This window comes from Daucus carota, chromosome 9, assembly GCF_001625215.2.
Source record: "Daucus carota subsp. sativus chromosome 9, DH1 v3.0, whole genome shotgun sequence".
Classification (NCBI taxonomy): Eukaryota; Viridiplantae; Streptophyta; class Magnoliopsida; order Apiales; family Apiaceae; genus Daucus; species Daucus carota.
Genome location: NC_030389.2, coordinates 45,021,099 through 45,044,565, shown reverse-complemented (window position 1 = coordinate 45,044,565; position 23,467 = coordinate 45,021,099). Strand labels below are relative to the sequence as shown.

At 33.6% G+C, this 23,467-nt stretch overlaps 4 protein-coding genes across 7 annotated transcripts; 1 reads left to right on the top strand and 3 right to left on the bottom strand.

Annotated features, from left to right (window-relative positions):
- Window positions 1-737: 737 nt before the first annotated feature.
- On the bottom strand, window positions 738-8,656 carry LOC108201765 (TMV resistance protein N). 2 transcript variants are annotated; one of them, XM_017370055.2, is made up of 5 exons: window positions 8,419-8,656; window positions 6,712-7,256; window positions 3,972-5,074; window positions 2,373-2,674; window positions 738-1,937 (listed from the first exon to the last, which is right to left on the bottom strand). In XM_017370055.2, exons 2-3 carry the CDS (start codon window positions 7,245-7,247, stop codon window positions 3,979-3,981), a joined length of 1,632 nt encoding a protein of 543 aa, XP_017225544.1. In that variant the 5' UTR covers window positions 7,248-7,256; window positions 8,419-8,656; the 3' UTR covers window positions 738-1,937; window positions 2,373-2,674; window positions 3,972-3,978. The 2 variants fall into 2 exon arrangements, with proteins under 2 accessions (XP_017225544.1, XP_017225543.1); XM_017370054.2 differs by having other exon boundaries at window positions 2,373-5,074.
- On the bottom strand, window positions 915-2,642 carry LOC135149710 (disease resistance protein TAO1-like). The gene is made up of 2 exons (XM_064085511.1): window positions 2,373-2,642; window positions 915-1,937 (listed from the first exon to the last, which is right to left on the bottom strand). The coding sequence occupies exons 1-2, from the start codon at window positions 2,640-2,642 to the stop codon at window positions 915-917; spliced, it is 1,293 nt and encodes a 430-aa protein (XP_063941581.1).
- A 537-nt stretch (window positions 8,657-9,193) lies between the features above and the next one.
- Window positions 9,194-17,219, top strand: LOC108201763 (TMV resistance protein N-like; the record flags this gene model as incomplete). Its single annotated transcript, XM_064084233.1, has 6 exons — window positions 9,194-9,284; window positions 10,300-10,825; window positions 13,324-13,834; window positions 14,063-14,482; window positions 14,811-15,107; window positions 16,645-17,219. Coding segments are annotated over 6 exons (2,298 nt in total), but the record flags the coding sequence as incomplete, so codon positions are not given.
- A 596-nt stretch (window positions 17,220-17,815) lies between these two features.
- On the bottom strand, window positions 17,816-23,303 carry LOC108201759 (TMV resistance protein N-like). 3 transcript variants are annotated; one of them, XM_064084230.1, is made up of 6 exons: window positions 23,109-23,303; window positions 21,897-22,395; window positions 20,495-21,614; window positions 20,097-20,378; window positions 18,497-20,023; window positions 17,816-18,341 (listed from the first exon to the last, which is right to left on the bottom strand). In XM_064084230.1, exons 2-6 carry the CDS (start codon window positions 22,229-22,231, stop codon window positions 17,961-17,963), a joined length of 3,645 nt encoding a protein of 1,214 aa, XP_063940300.1. In that variant the 5' UTR covers window positions 22,232-22,395; window positions 23,109-23,303; the 3' UTR covers window positions 17,816-17,960. The 3 variants fall into 3 exon arrangements, with proteins under 3 accessions (XP_063940300.1, XP_063940301.1, XP_017225535.1); XM_064084231.1 differs by lacking the exon at window positions 23,109-23,303 and adding an exon at window positions 22,473-22,488; XM_017370046.2 differs by lacking the exon at window positions 23,109-23,303 and having other exon boundaries at window positions 21,897-22,466.
- Window positions 23,304-23,467: the final 164 nt, after the last annotated feature.

Below are 23,467 nucleotides of genomic sequence, written 5' to 3'. Positions count from 1 at the left end.
CCATTATATAATTTTGAATAAAGAAGAAAAGCTTGTTGACACCAAGTATGTGAAACAATTTTTTGGGTTCAATCCTCTGCTTATACAAAGCAACATCTATCATTTCGATAAAAGTTGAAATCTTGAAATGCTGATATTAAGTGATGACACTAATCTTGAAACTCTTCCGGACACTAAATACAATCTGAGATCATTTAAAAATTTTATAATTCTAAATTGTCGAAGCTTAACGTGAAATCAAGCCAATTTCATTATCATCAAAGACGGTGGATCAATCACAGTGAAAACATTCTGAGAAAGATCCAACGTCTTTAATGATAATGAAATTTGGCTTGATTTCACTTTAAGCTTCGCACAATTTCGAATTATTAAAATTTTAATTGATCCTCAGATTGTATGTTTTGTCTCGAAGAGTTTCAAGATTAGTGTCATCACTTAAAAATTAAAATCAACATTTCATGATTTCAACCTTTATTGAAATGATTGATGTTGCTTTGTATAAGCAGATGATTGTACCGAAGAATTTGTTTGATGTACTTGGTGTCAAATTTAGACGAGCTTTTCTTCTTGATTCAAAATTATATAATGAACTAACTCATCCAATTTGGCAAATGCATTTCCATCCCAAGATGAATTCTGATAATATTCTGGAATTCAGAACAAGTCTGTTGTAAAATTTATCCTAAAAAACAGTTAAACAACGAAAAACATATTCAAGTTTACCCTAGTCAAAGAAAAATATTAAAACTCCACCATATTTAAAATTAAATGAACTAAATCAACTGTTTTAACAGAAATTAATTTACAAATGAAATTCAAGGATGAATTAAGTTGAGTAATTGATTTAGCGCACAAATATACAGAGTGCACAAGTCTTCTGCACGCTGTAAATCAATTGCTTTAACAGAAGTGCATTAATCTACAATCACTTGTAGACCACTAAAACTTGTAAGCTTCAGTATCTCTAATTGTTTAAGAGTCATATATGGACAACCATATGCACATAGCTTTTCCAGATTAGGAGGAAGTTCTTCAATGGACAAGAGTTCACTACATCCTTCAACCTGAAGACATTCCAGGTTCGTGAGCCGACTGATACCGAGTGGCAGCGCGGTGAAAGCATTATAAGAAAGATCCAGCATCTCTAACGATATTGGAATTTGGTTTAATTCCACTTTTAACATTGTAGTACGTCTTAAAGTTAGCACTCTTAAGCTTGTAATCTTCCACATCTGACCTGGCAATTCTTTAATCTTTTCACAACTGCCAATACTTAAGATTTCCAATGATCTCAGATTGCATATTGTGTCTGGAAGACTTTCGAGGTTGGGGTTGCGATCTAATCTCAGTTCAACAAGGTTACTAAGATTTCCTATCGAACCCGGTAAATCTGAAACACTTGTTGCCGTCATCCTTAGCACTCTTAGGGATGTAATATCACCCAAATCTCCTGGCAATGCTTTCAGATTTTTGCATGCAGAAACATCCAGAACTTTCAATGATCTTAGCTTGCAAATGTTGTCCGGAAGAGTCATAAGTTCTGAGTTATGTGCTACATCCAACTCAATAAGGTTACTGAGCAAATGGATCGAATGTGGTAAGTTTTTAAGACCTGCCATATTTATGTGGAGGTTTTCCAAGGATTCCATGTTCACCAATTCTTCAGGCAATTTTTCCAGACTTACACACCGGCAAAGATTAAGATGCTTCAGTGCTTTCAAGTTGCCAATAGTTTCGGGAAGACTTGCTAGCTTCGAACAATCCACTAAATTTAGGGAAACAAGCCTTGCCAACCTTCCAATTGATCTATGTATCTGCTTCAAGGCTGTGCAATATTCAAAACTTAAATCAACCAGAGATGGTAACATGTTGAAATCTGGAGTCGTCACTAAATACTGAGAATATGCCATATTCAGAATCTTTAACTTCTGGAAAACCTGTAAAAGTCAGTGAATGAAGGCTTCAACTAAACCAAAAACATGAATATACTCGAGCTTGCTGAATTGATCCGGTAACTATAATTTATTTTAATTTTTGTTTTTACAAGTAAAAATTTAGCAAGAAACTTTTATTTATAAAAAATTTAAAAAGTAAATTAGGGAAATAATCTGTGTACAAATTTAGGGAAATAAGATGTAGTGCAATAAAAAGGTAACTCTTGTAAAAATTCAAATAAATATATAGTTATAAACAAAAAAAAATATCTAATCTACTTTGATATGTATAATATTATTATTTTTGAAATAATAAAAAATATTTAATTATCAATTAAAATCTATTTTATTTGTTAAGAAAAGATTGCATGACATAATAAAATTAAAGACACAAAAATAATCAAAAAATCAGAAAAAATATAATCTCTCATCACGTACCATGCTGAGCTCCATAGTTCTCAATTGGCTGAATCTTAATTCAAGCATTCCAAGATTTATAGGTTTGAATTCGGGCGGAAAGTATTGTAAAGGACACCGCTCCCAATACAGCCACCTTAGATCTTTGAATGAGTTGTCAAAACTTCCGTATGGATTTCGGAAATCAATTAGATGAAGAAATCTTAATTTTTTCATCTTTTTGAGAGTTTCCAATGTTAGTGGGAATCTCTGGTCCAAAATTGGAGCTAATTCCCATTTGAATTTCTCCATCCTGTGGTAAATACCTTCAACAGCCTCCAATTCTTCACATTATATGTTAATGCCCGATAACAAATGCAAATGTTAATAGGAATATTTATAAATATACTAACTTATTACAAATTATTTACAAAAATACTGTCTAGTTGAAATTTTTTTTAAAATACATTTTTTTTTTCAAATTATTTATAAAAATACGACTTGCAACTTCTGCAACCTCATTTGCAACATCAGTTTGCAACTGTTACAAATGAAGTTGCATAATTAGTTGCAAATGAAATTTCTCATTTGCAACTGTTGCAAATAGCGTTGCAAACAAGGTTGCGGAAAATGCAAGTCGTATTTCTTCCGGAAGTTGCAAATTAATTTCTCATTTGCAACTGTAGCATATGTTGTTGCAAATGAGGTTGCATAAGTTGCAAGTCGTATTTTTGTAAACAAATTTAAGAGGTTATGCAGTTATGAAAAAAGCCCTTAATATACTCCATTTTGAAATACATGCGATTTTATTTTTTAACACACATTTATAACTATAAGTATTTTGACTGTATTCTTAAAATTATTTTTTAAAATTTTCTTCCTTCAAATTATAATACTAATAATATATTTTCATTTATTTTTTAAAATAAATACTCCCTCCGTTTTCCTGAGCTGTATACATTGGGACAAGGACGCGACAAGCACTTTAATACTCCCTCTGTCTCATTAAATTCCGTACGTTTTTTCGTTGCTCAACATATAAAGTATAGTTTTATACTTATTTTTAAGATTTTTTTCGTGAATAAAAAATAAAATGTTAAGTTTTTACTCTTTTTTTATTCTAAATATAAAAGTTATGGAACTATACTTTATAAGAGCAACTCCAAGGGTGATATCCAAAATTATTAGCTATAATGATTATGTAAATTGATTATACAAGTTTTTTGCTAACAGGAGAGATATACACTCCAATGGTGTTATACATAGTAGCTTTCCTAGTTCAATAAATCTATTGAATCAAACATGATTATCTATATTCTTTTTGCTAAAGGGTGATGGTTGGAGTGTATTTTTTTTTTACATATCATTTAAAAGTGCCACTTAGATGACACATGGGATGACACATAGATATTTTGCTAAGAGTTTTTAACCCTTGGAAATGCTCTAAGAGCATTAAAATGTGTGTCGAGTCAAAAAAATGTATGAAATTGAATAGGACACAGGGAGTAATGATTTTAACTATACAGTAAAAAAGATAAATATGGGGCTTATATTTCAAAACGGAAGAAGTATTTTATAATTAAATCTAAAAAAGTAAAGATAGTTTAGTTGTTATTCTGGGTATGTATATATTGAAATTACCTTGGTCTCATCCGTCTAACACATGCTCTATATCTGTAGAAAGCCAGAGCCTGTTATATTTTTCTGGATTACCCGGAGAATTGTTACGTGCAACTTGCATTCCCATGTCTCGAAGAAGATCATGCATTTGCAATACATTTTTATCATCGATTGTTAGTAAACATTTTCCCTTCAAATCATTGATTTTCACCTTTACATAGGAATAGTAAGTCTCCAATATTTGAAACACCCTTTCTTTGGTCCACCCAATGAAAAAACAAGCAATGTCGAGAAACATTTTCTGAAGATCACTGTCAATAGCTTTAAAGCTAACTAGAAGGCTATCCTGAATTTCTCTGTTAGGAGATTCTTTGAGTCTTTCAATGAATTCTTCCCATTCTTCAAACTCGTATTTCGTACACAAAAAGGAGCCAAAAACCTTCAGAGCCAATGGAAGCCCATCAGCCAATGATAGAATGTCGTTAGACAATTTCATTAGAGCATCATCTACATAACCAAATCGAAATGCATGTTGTTGAAAAAGTATGAGCGACTCTTCACGACCCAACTTCTCTACCATGTATCGATGTTCAGTTTTTATCTCAAAATATTTCAGTATATGTTCCTCCCTTGTAGTTATGATGACAACACTCCCATGACCAAACGACTTTACTCCAAATGATTCAAGCTGATCAGAGTGGTTTAAATCATCAATAACAACCAGAATTTTTTGGTCCGCTAATTTAGTTTCTATCAACTTTTTCCCGCTGGCAACATCTTTAACATCCTTTTCATTTTGAAGAAGAACATCATTAAGAAGTTGCTTCTGTAAACACTTCATTCCTTCATATGTGCCAGCATTTGCCGTGACATTGGCCAAGAAGCAACTGCCTTTGAAGTCTAGATATATTTCGTCAAACACAGCTCGAGCAAGAGTTGTTTTCCCAACTCCACCCATACCATGTATACCAATTTTAGTGACACTTATTGAATGTCCGCTGCTCAATATTGCTACTATACTCGCAATACGACTCTCTAAGCCCACGGTTTTCTCATTAAAACTCTTGGGATTTATCTTTGGTAAAATTTCAGCAATAATTTTTTCTATAACATCAGGTTCCTCTCTGCAAACAATTTCCATTAATATCAAATATAATCTCTTAAAAAAATTTACCACGCTTTTAATGCTTTTTTCTTTATCATTATTATTTGTTGAAGGGGAAGAGAATTTGACACGTGGACAAAATATTTGTTTTATAAAAGATGTTTATAATTTTTCTTATATATAATTAAATATACTATGAAAAATTATTTTATGGCCGGTCAAACAAAAGCATTGAACTCTCATTTCATTTTATTTCCTAAACATTTAAATTCTTATATTAATTTGAGAATTTGAAATGATAAATCATATATTTCTAATTCATAAATTAAAATGAATTATATGTTTTCAAACACAATCTCATATTATTAAATTTTAGTAATAATTCTGGAGAGCCTACAATTTTTTGAAATTATTGTTTTTCTTTAATTAGTTTAGAGATCACCATAAACAAGCAGTTGCTTTTAATTTCTAAATGTAACACCATAAACAAGCAGTTACTTTTAATTTCTGAATGTAACAGCTTTGATATTAGAAAACTATTCATAATTATATTTGATATACAATAGAGTAAATTTCAGGGGTGTGGCTCCTTTTTACACCGATTCGCAAAAATGTGACTGAATTTTAAAATTCGCAAAAAAGTGGCTAAAGTTCGACTTCACGTTTCAAAATTTTGGCTGCCGTTAAATAGAGCTTAACGGGAGTAACGGAAGAGAGGGTATAATTGTAATTTATTAAAAAAATAATCAAAAATTCTTCTTCTGTGAAACAAAACTCTAACTTTCACATATTTCTCTCTCCTTCAATTCATAATTACACGCACAAGAGCAGAAGAGCTCACACACACAGACTTCAGCTCATATTCATCATGAATTTCAACTATTATAACCGAAAGAAACTCGACGCTCTGTCTCTTTTGTGGCATCTGTTGCGATAAAAAATCACCAAGAACAGAGAGGTGAGATGGGTATATTTTGTGGACTAATTGGGTATAAGGGAGTTGGTGGAAAGAGGAGTTCTTAATGTATGATTTGTGTTGTGGAGACATTGGGTGAATTGTGTGTGTAGGCGGCAAAGTCGCTGCCGATGGTGGTGATGAGGCAAGAAATATGAGGGAGTAGGAAGGGATAGCAAGTTGGGGGAAGACTGGGGGAGATCTCGTGTGTACATATCTGGGCAGAGAGTTCCATCCCAACAGCCGGCAGCGAGAAAGAGAGAAGTTGGCTGGGAAAGGGAAGAGAATTCCTAATTCTGCTTATTTTGTGTTTTTACGTAACTACCCATTTCAATTTTTGTTTTTTAAATGAGTTAACGGTTGAAAACTAACGGACTTAACGGTAGCCAAGATTTTAAAAGGCGGAGTTGAACTTCAGCCACATTTTTGCGAATTTTAAAATTCAGCCACATTTTTGTGAATCGGTGTAAAATGTAGCCACACTCCTGAAATTTACTCTATACAATAAGATATGTTTTTTTATTAAACTATACCTGAATTTTTGATATAGGTGAGAATCGAACCAAGACCTTAAGGACGAATGAAGTATAACTTTATCACCAAGTTACTCTCAACCCAATCAATAAGATATGTTTTAAAAGATCGAAAGAGATAGAGGGCAAAAAAAAAAAGATCAAACTTGTTGAGTGTGTAAAAAATACCTGTTTTTTTCGCATATATGATTTCCTGAAATGTTAGCGGCTACTTTTAGTGCATAGAGCCAGCTTTTCACTCTCTGCTCTTCATTCTTGTAATACCCTTTAGCATGAAGTTGAAGAGCTTTTTCATATACACTACTTCCTTCTTCTTCTTTTCCTATATTAGCATGTCGCACAATAGATGGATCAATATGGTAAAACACAGGAATAATCAGCCTCTCCTCTTTTTCATGAAAACTGACAATATCTACCAGCTCGTCCAGGCACCACGGAGAAGAAGCATAATCTTCAGAGAAGACAACAACGTAAATCTTGGATGATTTTATTGCTCTTTTCAATGCCTCTGCGATAACTTCTCCCTGGCGTAGCTTATAATCATCCTTATATGTTTTAATTCTGTGACGATCTAGTGCAGCGTATAAATGAGCCGTAAATTTTGGCCCGGTTTCAGGACCGCGGTAGCTTAAGAAAACATCCCAAGTAAGAGCTGAATTCAGAGCAGGAGAGGGTACTGTAGTTGGAGAACTTTGTGAATCCATTTTTTCAGACTGCAGATCGAAGATATCAGATGAGAAAATTAAAAATGATTGTAAACGTTATTAGGGGGTGAAGATGATTATATAGGCTAAAAGTTTTGATAAACTAATTGCTTGCATGGATCCAAAAAAGTCCACTAATACTGACAATCAGGACAGTTCAACAACTATATTAACAATGATTAATCTAAATGGACTTTGGTTTGTCTGCATGCCTCTGGGTTCTGTCAATCGTTTAATATATAGCTCTGTTTAGAGAGTGAGCTCAGATGTTGCTTATTGTTGCTTATTTTATGTTTGGATTTTACAAACTTGGAGGTAAAGGAATACAAGAGAACATAAAATAGCAAATGAAAGAGAACAAATCAGTGAAAGGTTCAGATGTCATGCTCTCTTGCCATTTACAAACTCTGCCGTCCAGATGAGCTGGAATTACAAATATCGTTGGCCGTGTTTGAAAGTTAGAGGTTTGGGGTAAAATTACAAGTTTGGGGTGTTTCAGAGATTTGACCATTTCAGTCCGTTAATGTTAGTGTTTAATACTTAGCAGATTGAAATATAGGTTTGGGCTCAAAAAGCTATTTTGAGGAGTTAGCAAACATTGCTAACTCCTGTTGAATGTCCGCTGCTCAACATTGCTACTATGCTCTCTATACGATGCTCAAACCATAACATTGCTAAAAGCTATTAGTTGATTTTTTCAGACTGCAGATCGAAGATATCAGATGAGAAAATTAGAAATGATTGTAAAGATTATTAGGGGGTGAAGATAATTAGATAGGCTCAAAGTTTTAATAAACTAATAGCTTGTATGGATCCAAAAAGTCCACTTGTACAGTCAATCAGGACAGTTCAACAATTATATTAACAATGATTAATCTAGATGGGCTTTGGTTTGTTTTTATGCCTCTTGAAGGGATACAAGAGAACATAAAATAGCAAATGAAAGAGAACAAATTAGTGAAATAGAGTGGTTCAGACTTGGTCAATTCTAAGAAAGACCAGTTATTAAAAACACAAACTTTAACAAAATCCCCCAATTCTTATCAAACCCAAATTGACAAACATAGTGACATAGATACACACATAGCTTCAATCATATAGCTACAAAGCCACAAACTCGATTTAAACATAAATACACAGTCGATACAAAATTGAATCGAGTTTTGTTTACCTCATTTGGCTTAGGAGTTGAGAATCGAGTGATCGACTGGTGGACTTGAGGGAAACAAGAGTTGACTCAGTTGAGGATCTTGATAGTTTGAAAGTGAATCACTACTCAGTTTAATTATAATTTATCAAAATATTTATAAGTTTTTCTTATTTTATATAAAACTTTAATGTTTAAATTTTTATTAAAAAGGAAAAATTTCAAAATAATTTATCAAATTAAATTTTATGATAGATAGGCGTAGTCTAATTACATCCCCTCTGTAGAGCAGTGATTCAGGTTCAACTAGGGATGTAGACAAACCAAAATTATTCGTGAGCTACTCGAGTTCGGCTCGAAAAATATTCGAATTTAATTCGGTAATAATCGAGCCGAGCTCGAGCTCGAGCTATTTGAATGTTTTACCAAGCCGAGCTCGAGCTTCAAATTACTCGGCTCGTAAGGTTCGCGAGCCTTATCGAGCCTCTATTATTTTTTAATTTTTTTATTATAAATATATTTTTACAAATATATTTAATATTTTATTTATAATTTATATATTTAATCGAATCGAACTCGAGTCGAACCGATCATATTTCGAGTTTTTGTCAATATTTGGTGACTCGATTCGAGCTTTCGAGCCGAACTCGAGCCTATCGAACTATTTACGAGCCGAGTTTTGAACTTGAAATTAAAAATTCGGTCGAACTCGAACTCGAAACCGAGCCCCGAACTTTTCAGTCGAGCTGAGCCGAGCCTGGCATGGTTGGACTCGGCTCGGCTCGTTTACGCCCCTTGAGTCAACTATCAACATTCTCAACGGAGTCGACTCTTGTTTCTCTCAAGTCCACCAGTCGATCACTCAATTCTCAACTCCCAAGCCAATCGAGGTAAACAAAAATCGATTCAGTTTTATAACGACTGTGTCTATATATTTAAATCGAGTTGTTGGCTTTGTAGCTATATGTTTGAATCTATCCGTGTATCTATGTTACTAGTTGTTTGTGTGTCAATTTGGGCTTGATAAGAATTGGGGAACTGGCCAATTGGGGGATTCGATGCATAGCTTCTGATTCTGACTTCTGAGCATTTGAAACGGTGATATTCGGCAGAGAATTTTGATAAATTTCGGTTTAGGTTAATCGGAAAAAAAATTCAGTTTCCGTTAGCAGAATGCACAACCTTGTATTAGTGGACTCTGTTTTTTGGATTGATGCAAGCGATTAGTTTATCAAAACTATTAGCCTATCTAACCATCTTCATCCCCTAATAGTATGCTCATTTAAAATGAATAGAACATGACATCTAAACCACTCTGCTTCACTGATTGGTACCCGTTGCTTTTAATCTAAGACTTCAAATTGCCCTTTTATTAAACCATGAGATGCTTCAAGGACTTGTCTAGTTGTGTATATTGTCAGTATTAGTAGACTTTTAGATTATTTGATTGTAATCAATCAAACAGTACCTTATAATTGACTATTTTTTTATTAAAAATAAAAATTAATTCTTTCTTATAATTTTTAAAAACTAAAATATTCATTTTAAAGCAGATCAAATATACTTCCTCATGATATGATTTATCATATAATATGTATAATTGTTGATCAATTTGATTAAGTCAAATCAAAACAAAACTACACCAAAATTATTTTGAGACAGAGAGAGTATTAGACAAAAGATAAACAGATGAGTCCAAAATTCATATCAGCACAGGATGCAACCATAAGATGCTTTAAGGAACTTGTCTTAGCTGTCTTCAATTTTAGTGGTAGTGGACTTTTAAGTTATTATTGGTAATCTATCAAATTTGTGCCTTATTTAATCATCTCCACCCCCTAATAGTGTTTACAGTCATTTCTTATTTTGATATCTTCCATCTGCTGTGTTAATCAATGGCTTCAGGAAGTTCTCAAACTCCAGCATCCTCTTCTGCTCCAAATTCAGCTCTTATCTGGGACGTTTTTTTGAGCTATCGCGGTCCTGATACTGGGCCTACTTTCACCGCTCATTTGTACAAAGCACTAAATGATCATAGAATTAAAACTTTTAAGGATGATTATAAGCTACGCCAGGGAGAAGTTCTCCCAAAGGCATTGAGAACAGCAATAAAAGAATCCAAGATTTACATTGTTGTCTTCTCCGAAGATTATGCTTCTTCTACCTGGTGCCTGGACGAGCTGGTAGATATTGTCAGTCTTCACGAAAAAGAGGAGAGGTTGATTATTCCTGTGTTTCACCATATTGATCCATCTACTGTGCGACATGTTAGTATAGATAAAGAAGAAGAAGAAAGTAGTATATATGATAAAGCTCTTCAACTTCATGCTAAAGGGTATTACAAGAATGAAGAGCAGAGAGTGAAAAGCTGGCTCCATGCGCTGAACGTACCAGCCGGCATTTCCGGAAGTCATGTATGCGAAAAAAACAGGTACTAGCTCCGTTTTAAAGTACATTTACCTTGTTGAAAAGAGAAAAATGTGTAAATTTAGTTTTCAGTTTCAACTTTCAATTTGTATAGTTCATAGTTTTATTTTCAAGATCAACTATATATACATATATCTAATTTATATTTACAAGATCAACTATATTTCACATGTTATATTTCATAAATATACTCCCTCCGTCCCAATGAATTGTATACGTTACTCTTTGACACGCTTTTTAAGGTTCTTTTAAGTTTTAAAGTATATAGCTCCACAATTTCTTTTTAATTTTTTTCTGAATAAATGCTTGATGTTTAAACTTTTATTCAAAAAAAAGAAAATTTTTAAAAAACATTATGGAACTATACTTTATTGGAATCTCGAAATGCATGCAAACAGTGAACGTATACATCCCATTGGGACGAGGGAGTAATAAATATGATTTCAAATTAAAAATTTATAAAAAATAATTTTTTTTAATATGCGTAATTTTGAAGTCGGACATGTTATCTCAAACAAACAACCGGGAGTAATTTTCTTTTACACACGCATGACTCAACAAGTTCGGTCCCATTTTCTTTTACCCTATATCTCTGTTTGTAATGTATATTATTGCATATCATCAATTATATTGTACCGATGCGGCCTCGATGTTTCAACTCGGCCGATTCAACCCTCCAAGTTTCACAAATGTACCTCTTAACCCTTATACTGGTATGATTGAAAAAAATGGTATAAATCTGAGGGTAAAGTAGACAAATCGGGTAAAGTTTAGGCATAAGGGTTGAAAGGTACATTTGTGAAACTTCGAGGGGTAAAAGGTCATTATGCCTTTTTGTTTTCAGAAATGAGACTGAAGCCGCTGGTAGTGACGACCCAGATTCTCCTTGACAATTGTTTTATTTGACTATTTCTATATTCTCTTTGCCAATTGTTTTACACACTATCTATATATTTAATTGTCTGACATTCATGCCAACAATATGTTTAACAAAAAATTATCAGCCAATCATAATTGGTTGTGATAACTAAATCATCAAGCTTTAATATGTTATAGAAACTTCTATGCACAGCTTTATCTTACAGCAATGTGCTAACCCAATGAAGTGATTCAGAACATTAGTTTGCAAGAATATAATACTAATTTGTACTCTCCTCGACAGCAAAGGCCATTAGGAAATATAAGTTGCACCTCAAACTTAGAAACTTACAGTAAAAGAGAGTGAACGGAGCACACTCCAACAAGAACCATGCAAACAATGCAGTCACCAAGTTCATAACAACCATAACGAGAAATTAATCAATTATTGATTCCTACACAACAAATTATATCTAAAAAATAACTAGTTAAAGATAACTTACCAGCCAAATTATCTGCCTCGTTTTCTTTCTCATCATCCAACAGATCAGTCTGAACCTGCAATTAAAGGAGCCAGATGAACATGTGTCACAAGATACATTCACTAAAATTCGGACAAGAGATCCCCATAGCACACCTGTTTCAAGCTGAAAATACAGAGAAAATCATCATCAGAAACAACTTTAGAGCATATTAAATTTGGGGGGGGGGGGGGGGGGGGGGGGGCGGCGGGGGGCACGGTTGCTACTGGCTCATCGGCAGGATCTTGAATCACAACTTTCTTCTTTTTCTTCTTTTTTGAGGGATCGAACGGGGCAATCTAAAATCAAGTGAAAAAATCAGTGGATAATAAGCCCACTTTTAATTTTAATCTAAGAAATACCAGCGGCTTTAGTTAAATACCAGCGGTCTCTTTGACCGAAGTCGCCGGTATTTAACTATATATTTACAATATAACAAATCATTTAAAAAAAATTAAAGTATTAAAAAAATCATTTTCTAAGAAAAATGAAGTATTAAGATTAGATAGTGTGTCAAAGTGTGTAAATCAATAGTGTGGCAGTTCTGAGCTATTTCTACACTCTCTTTGAAAATTGTTTAATTTGTCTGCTATAAATTCTATATCATTCATATTATTTCAGCATATCAGTGCTTCATTTGTGTTCTTTGATTAGTCATAAACCCCAGAACAAATCAAATCTCCAGACTACCACTATTTGTAACTTAGTCACTCGACCCTCGAAGTTTCACAAATGTACCTTTTAACCCTTATGCCCAAACTTTACCCACATTAGGATTTGTCTACTTTACCCTCCGAGTTATACCCTTTTTTCAGTCATACCGGTATAAGGCTTAAAAGGTACATTTGTGAAACTTGGAGGGTTGAATCGGCCGAGTTGAAACATTGAGGCCACATCGGTACAACCCTCCAAACTTTGAGGGCTAAAAGGTCATTAAGCCAATATTTAACTAAATATAAGAATTTTTTTGAACATCCTTTGTAAAACAAATGTAGTTCATATTTTTTTGTTATAAACATATCCAAGTTCTAGATTTTCTTCAACCTGAGCAAACAGTATTAATTAATAATAAAAATTATTTATTTAGGAGATTCTATTTAATATAAGAAAGAATTCATTGCAGAGAGGAACCTGATGTTATCGAAAAAATTGTTGCTGAAATATTACCGCGGACAAAACCCAAGAGTTTTAATGAGAAAACTGTAGGCTTGGATGGTAGTATTAAGAGCATAGAAGAATTGGTGAGCAGTGGTGCCACTAAAATTGGTATATATGGTATGGGTGGAGTTGGCAAAACAACTCTCGCCAAAGCTGTGTTTGATATGATACATCTCGATTTCAAAGGTAGTTGCTTCCTGGCGGATGTAACGGAAAATTCAAGCACAAATGAAGGCATGAAGTGTTTACAGCAGCAACTTCTTAATGATGTTCTTCTTCAAAATGAAAAGGATGTAAATGATGTTGCCGATGGGAAAAAGTTAATAGAAACTAGATTAAAAGACCAAAAGATTCTAGTTGTTATTGATGATTTAAACCACTCCAATCCGCTTAAATTTTTGGGAGTAAAGTCGTTTGGTCATGGGAGTGTTGTCATCATAACTACAAGGCAGGAAGATATACTGAAATATTTTGAGGTAAAAATTGAACATCGACACATGGTAGATAAGTTGGGTCCAAAAGATTCTCTCAAACTGTTTCAAAAACATGCATTTGGATTTGGTTCTGAGCTAGATGACACTCTTATGGAATTTTCTAACGACATTTTGGCTGATGGTCTTCCATTTCAATTTGATTCTGACACTCTAAAGAAATTGTCTAACGACATTCTGTCATTGGCTGACGGGCTTCCATTGGCTCTGCAGATTTATGGCTCGGTTGTGCATACAAAATACGAGGTTGAGGAATGGAGAGAATTCATTGAAGACCTGAAAGAAACTATCAACGAAGAAATTCAGGATAGACTTGTAATTAGCTATGATGCTATTGATGGCACTCAGCTGAAGAAAATGTTCCTTGACATTGCTTGTTTTTTCATTGGGTGGCAGAAAGAGAGGGTATTTGAAATATTGGAGACTTATTATCCTTATGTAAATGTTAAAATCAACAATTTGAAGGGAAGATGTTTACTGACAATCGATGATAAAAATGTGTTGCATATGCATGATCTTCTTCGGGACATGGGGAGGAAAGTTGCACAGAACAAGTCTCCAGGTAATCCAGCAAAATATAGCAGGCTTTGGCGGGGCAGAGATATAGAGCGCGTGTTGACAGAGGAGAACGAGGTAATTTTAATGTATACATATATGTGGTTCATTACCCTACTGGGCCTACTCTTTCTTAGTAATTTAGATTTAATTATAAAATACTTCCTCCGTGTTAAAATATAAGTCACATAGTTCTTTTGAAGGTATAGTTAAAATTATTGTTTTTAAATTTTGCTTTTCTGAATGAAAATATATGATTAGTATTGTAATTTTAGAAAAAAGAAAATCTTAAAATAATAATTTTAACAGTACAGTCAAAACACTTAAAAATTTGTGTTAAAAACAAAATTGCATGTATTTCAAAATGGTTTATATTAACATTTGTTCTCCTGACATTAACATCTAGTGTGTAGATATGGATGCACTTGAAGGTATTTACTACAAAGAGGAATTAGCCTGGGAATTAGAGCGGGAATCAGAGGAACCCCAACTAAAAACATTCAAAAAGATGAAAAATTTAAGATTTCTTCATCTAGTTGGTTTTCGGAAACCAATCGGAAGCTTTGACAAAACATTCAGAGATCTAAGGTGGCTATCTTGGGAGTGGTGTCCTTTGGAACATTTTCCGCTTGATTTCAAACCCATAAATCTTGGAATACTTGAACTGACAAATACGAGTTTGAGAACTATGGAGCTCAATATGGTACGTCATGCATTGATATTTATTTTACTTTTCATCTAATATTCTAGTGTTATACACTAAAATCTCTATAAATTAATAATTTATTGACAGACAAAGTTATTATAATATTTTTTATTGACATTATAATTATAAATTATTAATTTATTGATTATTAATATATCAAGATTTTATTGTAAATCATTTTATAGAGTTGTGATCAAGTAGTAACCCTTCCAAAACCCAAAACTTCCTCATTTCCCTTCATATCAGTCGTTAGTTTATATTTAATTGGAGATTATATTCTACTGATTTTTTTAAATCTCTTGGGTCTTAAATTTATTGTGCCGTGCAATCTTTTCTTAACAAATAAAATAGATTGTAATTTATAATTAAAACTTCTTTTTTTATCATTTAAAAAACTAGTATTATACATCTTTGGGGCATTTGGTTAAATTTAGAAAAAGTGTCATGCAATAAGTAAGAAAAGAATTTATAGGAAAGTAACTTTTAGTTTATGTTTGGATAAATTTATTGATATTTATAACTAATTTGATATAAAAACTATTAATATTATAATAACTTTTATAAATTATTTTTAGTGATCATATACATTTTTACGAAGTCAAGTTTTGAAAGTAAAAAGTAAAATCAGTATTTTCAATTTCACCAAAATTTCAGATTATAAGTCAAGTTGATTCTAATTTATTAGCACCAAGGGTTGGTTCCAACTTGTTATATATGATTAAGTATTTTATTCATATAAAACTCATTAATTATACAAAAAATTAATATTTTTAATATATAATCACTAACTATAAGGAGCAATGATAATTCTAAAGACCAAACATCAACACTAACATCAACAGTTTAGATGGTGTTCTACAACAAAGAAGAAGAAAACACAACGATACATCTCAAAAAAAAAAAACACCACAACGGCATATCTTTCTAAATTTTTATATTATAAATTAATATCTGATTATAAAATCTATATGATTATGTTAAATTTTAACTAATATTTTATATATTAATAAGTAAATGACAAAAACCAGATGATTTGGTACTTTAAATATTAATATTTAGAATAATCTTATAGTAACAACAATAATATAAAATATAAATTACAAATATATTTCTCTTTTTTGTTAACAAAATTCTTATTTAGGGAATTGTAGGAGTGAAAAATTCAATCTTATAAATTGAATTTTCTTTTCACTAAACTTTTGACCGGAAATTAAAAAATCCTTCTTTTTAAAATTTTGGGAAGATAATGTATTGTCTTAGTTTGGAGATAAGCTTAATAAATTATAATTTTCATGGATAGTTTAGTAATTACTTCCTCCATCTTAAATTTGATGAGTTATTTAAATTTGTAGACCGCCTATTTCCATAATTTATTTCTTAAAGTTTGTTATAACAAAAAAACCATACTAATTTTTTTTTTTGTAGAAAAAAAGATTTAAAAGTAAATTATATAGTTATTAGATCAATTCAGCAAGCTCTGAGTACATTCATGTTTTTGGTTAAATTTGAAGCCTTCATTCACCGACTTTTACAGGTTTTCCAGAAGTTAAAGATTCTGAAAGTGACATATTCTTGGGATTTAACGACGACTCCAGATTTCAACATGTTACCATCTTTGGTGAGTTTAAGTTTTCTAGCTTGCCCAAGCTTGACACAGATACACAGATCAATTGGAAGGTTGGCAGGGCTTGTTTCCCTAAATTTAGGGGCTTGTTGGATGCTAGCAAGTCTTCCCGAAACTATTGGCAACTTGAAAGCACTGAAGCATCTTGATCTTCAGGAGTGTACTTTCACTGCGCTGCCACTCGGAATCAGTCGGCTAACGAACCTGGAATGTCTTAAGCTTGAAGGATGTAGTCAACTCTTGTCCATTGAAGAACTTCCTCCTAATCTGAAAAAGCTATATGCAAGTCGTTGTCCAAATCTTAAACAATTGGACATACTGAACCTTACAAGATTTAGTGGCCTGGAAGTGATTGTAGATTAGCATAAAATATTCAGCATTTACAAAGTTTGTTGTTGGCATGTAAAAAGTTATGACATTGTGTAGTGCACAGAAGAAAAACAGCATAAAATCTTATGATTATAAATATAGTACTTTTTTCTAGATGTAAGTAGAGTAAGTATTTCTGATAAACAATAAGATAGAACAAACACGGCAATAAATTCAGCATTAGCCAGCTCACTTGTTCCTACAATTCTCTTCCTTTTCATACTCCAGTGTCCAGGTCTGCTCTGGATTCAGCTCTTACTTGGACGTTTTCTTGAGCTATCGTGGTCCGGATACAGATGCATTGAGAGAGGCTATAGAAGAATCCAAGATTTACATTGTTGTCTTCTCCGAAAATTATGCTTCTTCCTCCTTGGTGCCTTAATGAGCTGGTCCATATCGTCAAATTCAGAAGAACAGAACACAGGTTAATCCTTCCAGTGTTCACCATCTGTTGTGTGTCATGTCAGCAATGGTTTTAAAAAAGCTATCGAAGTTCATCAAGAACTACAAGGATCAAATGCAGCAGGTGGACAAATGGTGTGCTGCACTGAAAGAAGCTGCCAATGTTTCAGGAGAACATGTTTGTGAAAAGAACAGGCAACTTAAACTTCACTTCTTCAGTTATAAATACAATTTTTTTGTTTAATGTAATGTCGAAACTCTTGCATTAGAATCCATCTAGTCCAATTTCATAAAAATTGATCCCTAGTCAGAAAAGTATTAAATTCTCTATTGTAAAAGTTAATATTTCAATATAGCTTTCGGCTTTTTTGAAGCAATTGTATATACACCCTTTATTTTGAAATATAGATTCTCTGCTTCCGATATTTCTGTCTTCACCATTTTGTAGCGGATATTCAATCACTGTACAATAGATGAATAGCAAAAAATTCTCTTCCTGCTGCTGTGAATTCAATTCTGTGATCACTGTCTGTGACAGAGAAGATCGACTCTGGTACTATTATTATTAATCCATCAGTGTAATAGTTGTGAATGCTGCTGCTCCATTTGAAACCACTTCTGATGTTCTTAATGGAATAAGTGTTTTCGTTCCAATGGACAGATGTTGCTTCTTTGAAGCAAAGGATCGTCCCCAAAAAATTGTGTGACGTACTTGGCGTCAGATCCAACGACACTCTTCTTCTTGATTCTGAATCATGTAATTGACTTATCCAACTTGGCAAATACATTTTCACCCCAGGGTAAATTCTAATAACATTCCCGAATCCAGAGTAAGTCTGTTGTTTTATCGTGGAAAAACAAAGTTAGACAACAAAAGCCATGATAAAGCTTCTGACACAAAAAATTACTTGCGACTTCAGAAATTTATTAACAAAGTTTCTCAAGATGAAATCAAGGTTCGTCGTGCAACAATTTAAGAGATCAAACAAACCTGAAAGAAACGTTTTGTGAAAATGCGTTGAAGAAGAGATAAGCTGCAATCTTCCAAGCGAAGTTCCCTGATAGAAGAGAGTTCCTCTGAACCTTGAATCTCTGTCAAAGCACTACAACCTGTAAGGTCCAACATCTCCAAGTGTTTCAGATTGGATAGATCGGGTAAAATTTTCATAGACGAACAGCCATTGGCCTTCATCCATTCAATTGTAGAAGGAAGTTCTCCAATAGTCAACAAATTAGTACACATGTCGAGATCAAGTATTTTTAAGGAAGTGAGTTCCTCCAAGCCTTGAATCTCTGTCAAACCTACACATTTTCTGAGGTCCATTTTCTCCATGTGTTTCAAGTTGGATAGATGTGGCAGTCTTTTCAGAGATGAACACTGATATGCACTTAACAATTTCAGATTAGGAGGAAGTTCTGCAATACACCATAGTTGTCTGCACCATGTAAAATTAAATTCTTTAACAGAAGTGAGTTCCTCTAAACCTTGAATCTCTTTCAGACCACTGCAATATTCAAGGTTCAGTACCTCCAAGTGTTTCAAAATGGCTCGATATATTTTTACAGATGGACAATAAGATGCATTTAGCTCTTTCAGATTTGGAGGAAGTTCTTCAATGGACAACAGCTGCTTACATCCTTCAATATTAAGGTACTCTAGGTTCGATAGCTGGCTGATACCGGATGGCAGGGCAGTCAGAACACTCTTAGAAAAATCTAACCTTTTTAATGATAATGGGAGTTGGCTTAATTCCACTTTTGAAATTGCAGTACTACTTAAAAGTAGCTCCCTCAAGCTTGTAATCTTCTGCAGTTGGCCTGGCAATTCTTCTAGCCTCTCACAACTGTCAATCTCTAAAATTTTCAATGATCTGAGATTGCAAATTGTGTCTGGAAGAGTATTGAGGTTGGAATTATTACTTAATATCAGCTTAACAAGGTTAGTAAGATATCCTATCGAATCTGGTAAACTTGAAACTCTTGTCCCTGATATATCTAGCACTTTTAGGGATGTAATATTCCCCAATTCTTCAGGCAATGCTTCCAGATTATAACATAAATCAACTTTCAGAACTTCCAATGATCTCAGCTTGCAAATGTTTTCCGGAAGGGTTTTAAGTTTTCTGTTAAATGCTGAATCTAACACAACAAGATTATAGAGCAAGCCAATGGATTGTGGTAATTTCTCACCATTTAACCCCATTATTTTTAGTTCTTCTAAGGATTCCATGTTCCCCAATTCTTCAGGCACTTCTACCAGGCTCGGACAGTTAGAAGCATTAAAATGTTTCAGTGCTTTCAAGTGGCCAATAGTGTCCGGAAGACTTGCTAGCTTCACACAACCTCTCAAATTTAAGGAAACAAGCCTTGGTAAACTTCCAACTGATCTATCCACCTCCTCCAACCTTTTACACTCCTCGATATTCAAAGTTACCAAACAGGGTAACATATTAAAATCTGGAGTTCTAGTTAAATATATGGAATACGAGATATCTAGAGTGTGTAACTTCTTGAAAACCTGTAAAATTCAGTGAAATTAGGACAACTTTAAAAAGTCAAGCTCCTTGTATAAAGAAGCAGAGAGTACGTACCATGCCTGGCACCAGTGTTCTCATAATGTTACGACGCAATACAAGTATTTCAAGATTTAGGGGTTTGAATTCAGGTGGAAGACAGTGTAAAGGACATAAATCCCAATGTAGCCACCTCAAATCTTTAAAGGCTTGTTTAAAGCTTCCAGTGAGATCTTTGAAACCACTAAGGCGAAGAAATCTTAGCTTTTTCATCTTTTTAAATGTTTCCGTTTCCAATGTTATTTCGCAGCTGGAAACTCCCTTCTCATTGTAAAGAATACCTTCAATCGCCATTATTTCCTAGCTTCCATACACATATGCAAACAGTTGATAATCTATTAATCTTAGAAAAAATTGGAAGATACAGAAAAAAAGTATAGTTAAATTGTTTATCGATACAGAATAAATTTTTGTACCTCATTGTCCTCACTTAACACAGTGTGTATGTCTTCAGACAGCCAGAGCCTGCTATATTTTTCAGGCTCACCTGGAGAATTATTACGTGCAACTTCCCTTCCCATGTCCCGAAGGAGATCATGCATATGCAATACATCTTTATCGACCATATCCTCATAATGAACAGCCAGTAAACATCTTTTCTTCAAATTGTTAATTTTCACATTTACATTCGAATAATAAGTTCCCAATATTTTAAACACCCTTTCTTTCGACCATCCAACAAAAAAACAAGCAATGTCAAGGAACATTTTCTTCACTTGAGGATCATCGTCTATGGCATTGAAGCTAATTAGAAGACTATCCTGAATTTCTTTGTTGGGAGTGTCTTTCAGTTTTTCAATGAAATCTCTCCATTCTTCAATTGTGTATTTCGTACGCAAAAACGAGCCAAAAACCTTCAGGGCCAATGGAAGCCCATCAGCCAAATACAGAATGTCATTAGACAATTTCACTAGAGCGCTGTCAGGCTTAGAACCAAACTGAAATGCATGTTGTTTAAAAAGTATGAGCGACTCTCTAGGACCCAACTTATTTACCCTGTATCGACATTCGGTTATTACTCCAAAATCTTCCAGTATATCTTCGTGCCTTGTAGTTACGATGACCACACTCCCTTGAGCAAATGACTCTACTCCCAAAGATTTGTATTGATAAGTGTGGTTCAGATCATCGATAACAACCAGAATTTTTTTCTTTCTTAATCTAGCTTTTATCAAGTTTTCTCCTTGGGCAACATTATTAACATCCTTCTCATTTTGGAGAAGAACATCACTAAGAAGTTGCTGTTGTAACGCCTTCATGTCATTTACTGTGCCTGAATCTGAAGTTATGTTTGCTAGGAAGCAACTGCCTTCAAAGAGGAGATATATTTTGGTAAACACAGCTTTGGCAAGAGTTGTTTTGCCAACTCCGCCCATGCCATATATACCAATTTTAGTAACGCCTTCTTGGTTGCTCAACATTGCTTCTATGCTCTCAATGCTATAGTCCAAGCCAACAGTTTCCTCATCGAAAACTTTGGGATTTATCCTTGGTAAAATATCGGCAACAATCCTTTCTATGACATCAGCTTCCACTCTGCAATGCAATTTATTGAAAAGTATATGGAACCTCGTATATAGATTAATAAGACTATATTAATCAATCATGTCCATCTCTGTACTGTTTCTTGAGGCTTAAAAAAATTATAAATTTTCCGATGGACAATTTAATACTTTTCTGACTAAGGATCGGACAAAATCAGATCGAATGGATTCTAATGTAATAGCTTCGACATTACATAAACAAAAATTTAGAATTTATAACTAAATCTGATAAACAATATTTTGCATACCGATCAAAGAAGTAAGGTTAAGTTACCTGTTCTTTTCACAAACATGTTCTCCTGAAACATTTGCGGCTTCTTTCAGTGCAGCACGCCATTTGTCCACTTGCTGCATTTGATCCTTGTAGTACCCTTCTTGATGAACTTCAAAAGCTTTTTTAAAACTCTCGGTTACATGACGCACAACAGATGGATCAATTTTGTAGAACACAGGAATAATCAACCTGTGTTCTGTATTTTTGAATCTGACGATATCTACCAGCTCATTGAGGCACCAGGGAGAAGAAGCATAATTTTTGGAGAAGACGACAATGTAAATTTTGGATTCTTCTATAGCCTCTCTCAAAGCATCTGAGATATTATCTCCCATCCGTAGCTTATAATCATCCTTATATGTTTGAATGCCATGACGATTCAGTGCAGCGTACAAATGACCAGTAAAATTAGGCCCTGTATCCGGACCACGGTAGCTCAAGAAAACGTCCCAAGTAAGAGCTGAATCCGGAGCAGACGCAGATACTGGAGTTGGAGAACCTATGGAAGCCATTGTAAAAAAGTGAGGGGGTGAAGTTCAGAGATATCAGATAAGAAAATAAGTAAGGATCATAAACATTATAATAATGGTCCAGCCATGAAGTTTGCTCAGACTTTATCCAAAGTCAACAGTTGATTTCGTCTTGTTAGGCAATTGAGTGACTTGATATTGATTGGTCTGCTTATTCAATCCACAAGTATGAAAAGGAAGAGAATTGTAGGAACAAGTGAGCTGGATAATGCTGAATTTATTGCCGTGTTTGTTACTTTGTTTTATCTTATTATTTATCAGAAATACTTACTCTACTTATATCTAGAAAAAAGTACTATAATTATAATTATAATATTTTATGCTATTTTTCTTCTGTGCACTACACAATGTCATAACTTATTACATGCCAACAACAAACTTTGTAAATGTTGAAAAATTTATGCTAGAATTGCTTTGACAGAATGACAACATCAATTATCGAGAGCTTCGGTACAAATGGAATGGATTATGAAGCAATGAAAATCTTCCATTCCTTTGCATAAGCCAGAGGACTTAAGAGCATCTCCAAGGGGAGTAGCTAACATGGTTAGCTAAAAATAAAATATAATAACTATTAGTTAAAATTTGGGTGAAAATTATATATAGTTTATATAATTTTAGACAGTTAAGTCATCAAGTGTCTCGACTTTACACATCCTAAGCAAAAGTGTATAGTCAATACCTCTTTGAGCATTCCAAATCAACCCAAGAGATCAACAATGAAAGCATAATGCAATTGAATGGAAGATTTTCATTGCTTCATTAACCTTTCCATTTGTACCAAAGCCCTCGATGATAATCGATATCGCCATTCTGTCAAAGCAGTTCCAGCATAAAATTTTCAACATTTACAGAGTTGGTTGTTGGCATGTAAAAAGTTGGGACATATTGTGTACTGAGCAGAAGAAAAACAGCACATAAGCCAGATGCATCAAAAAATTCATTATTAACAGCCAGCAGACTATTCCCTACAACTGTCTTCCATTTCACACTAGTGCATTGGATAAGCAGACCCATCAATTCCAGAACTGGAACCACAGA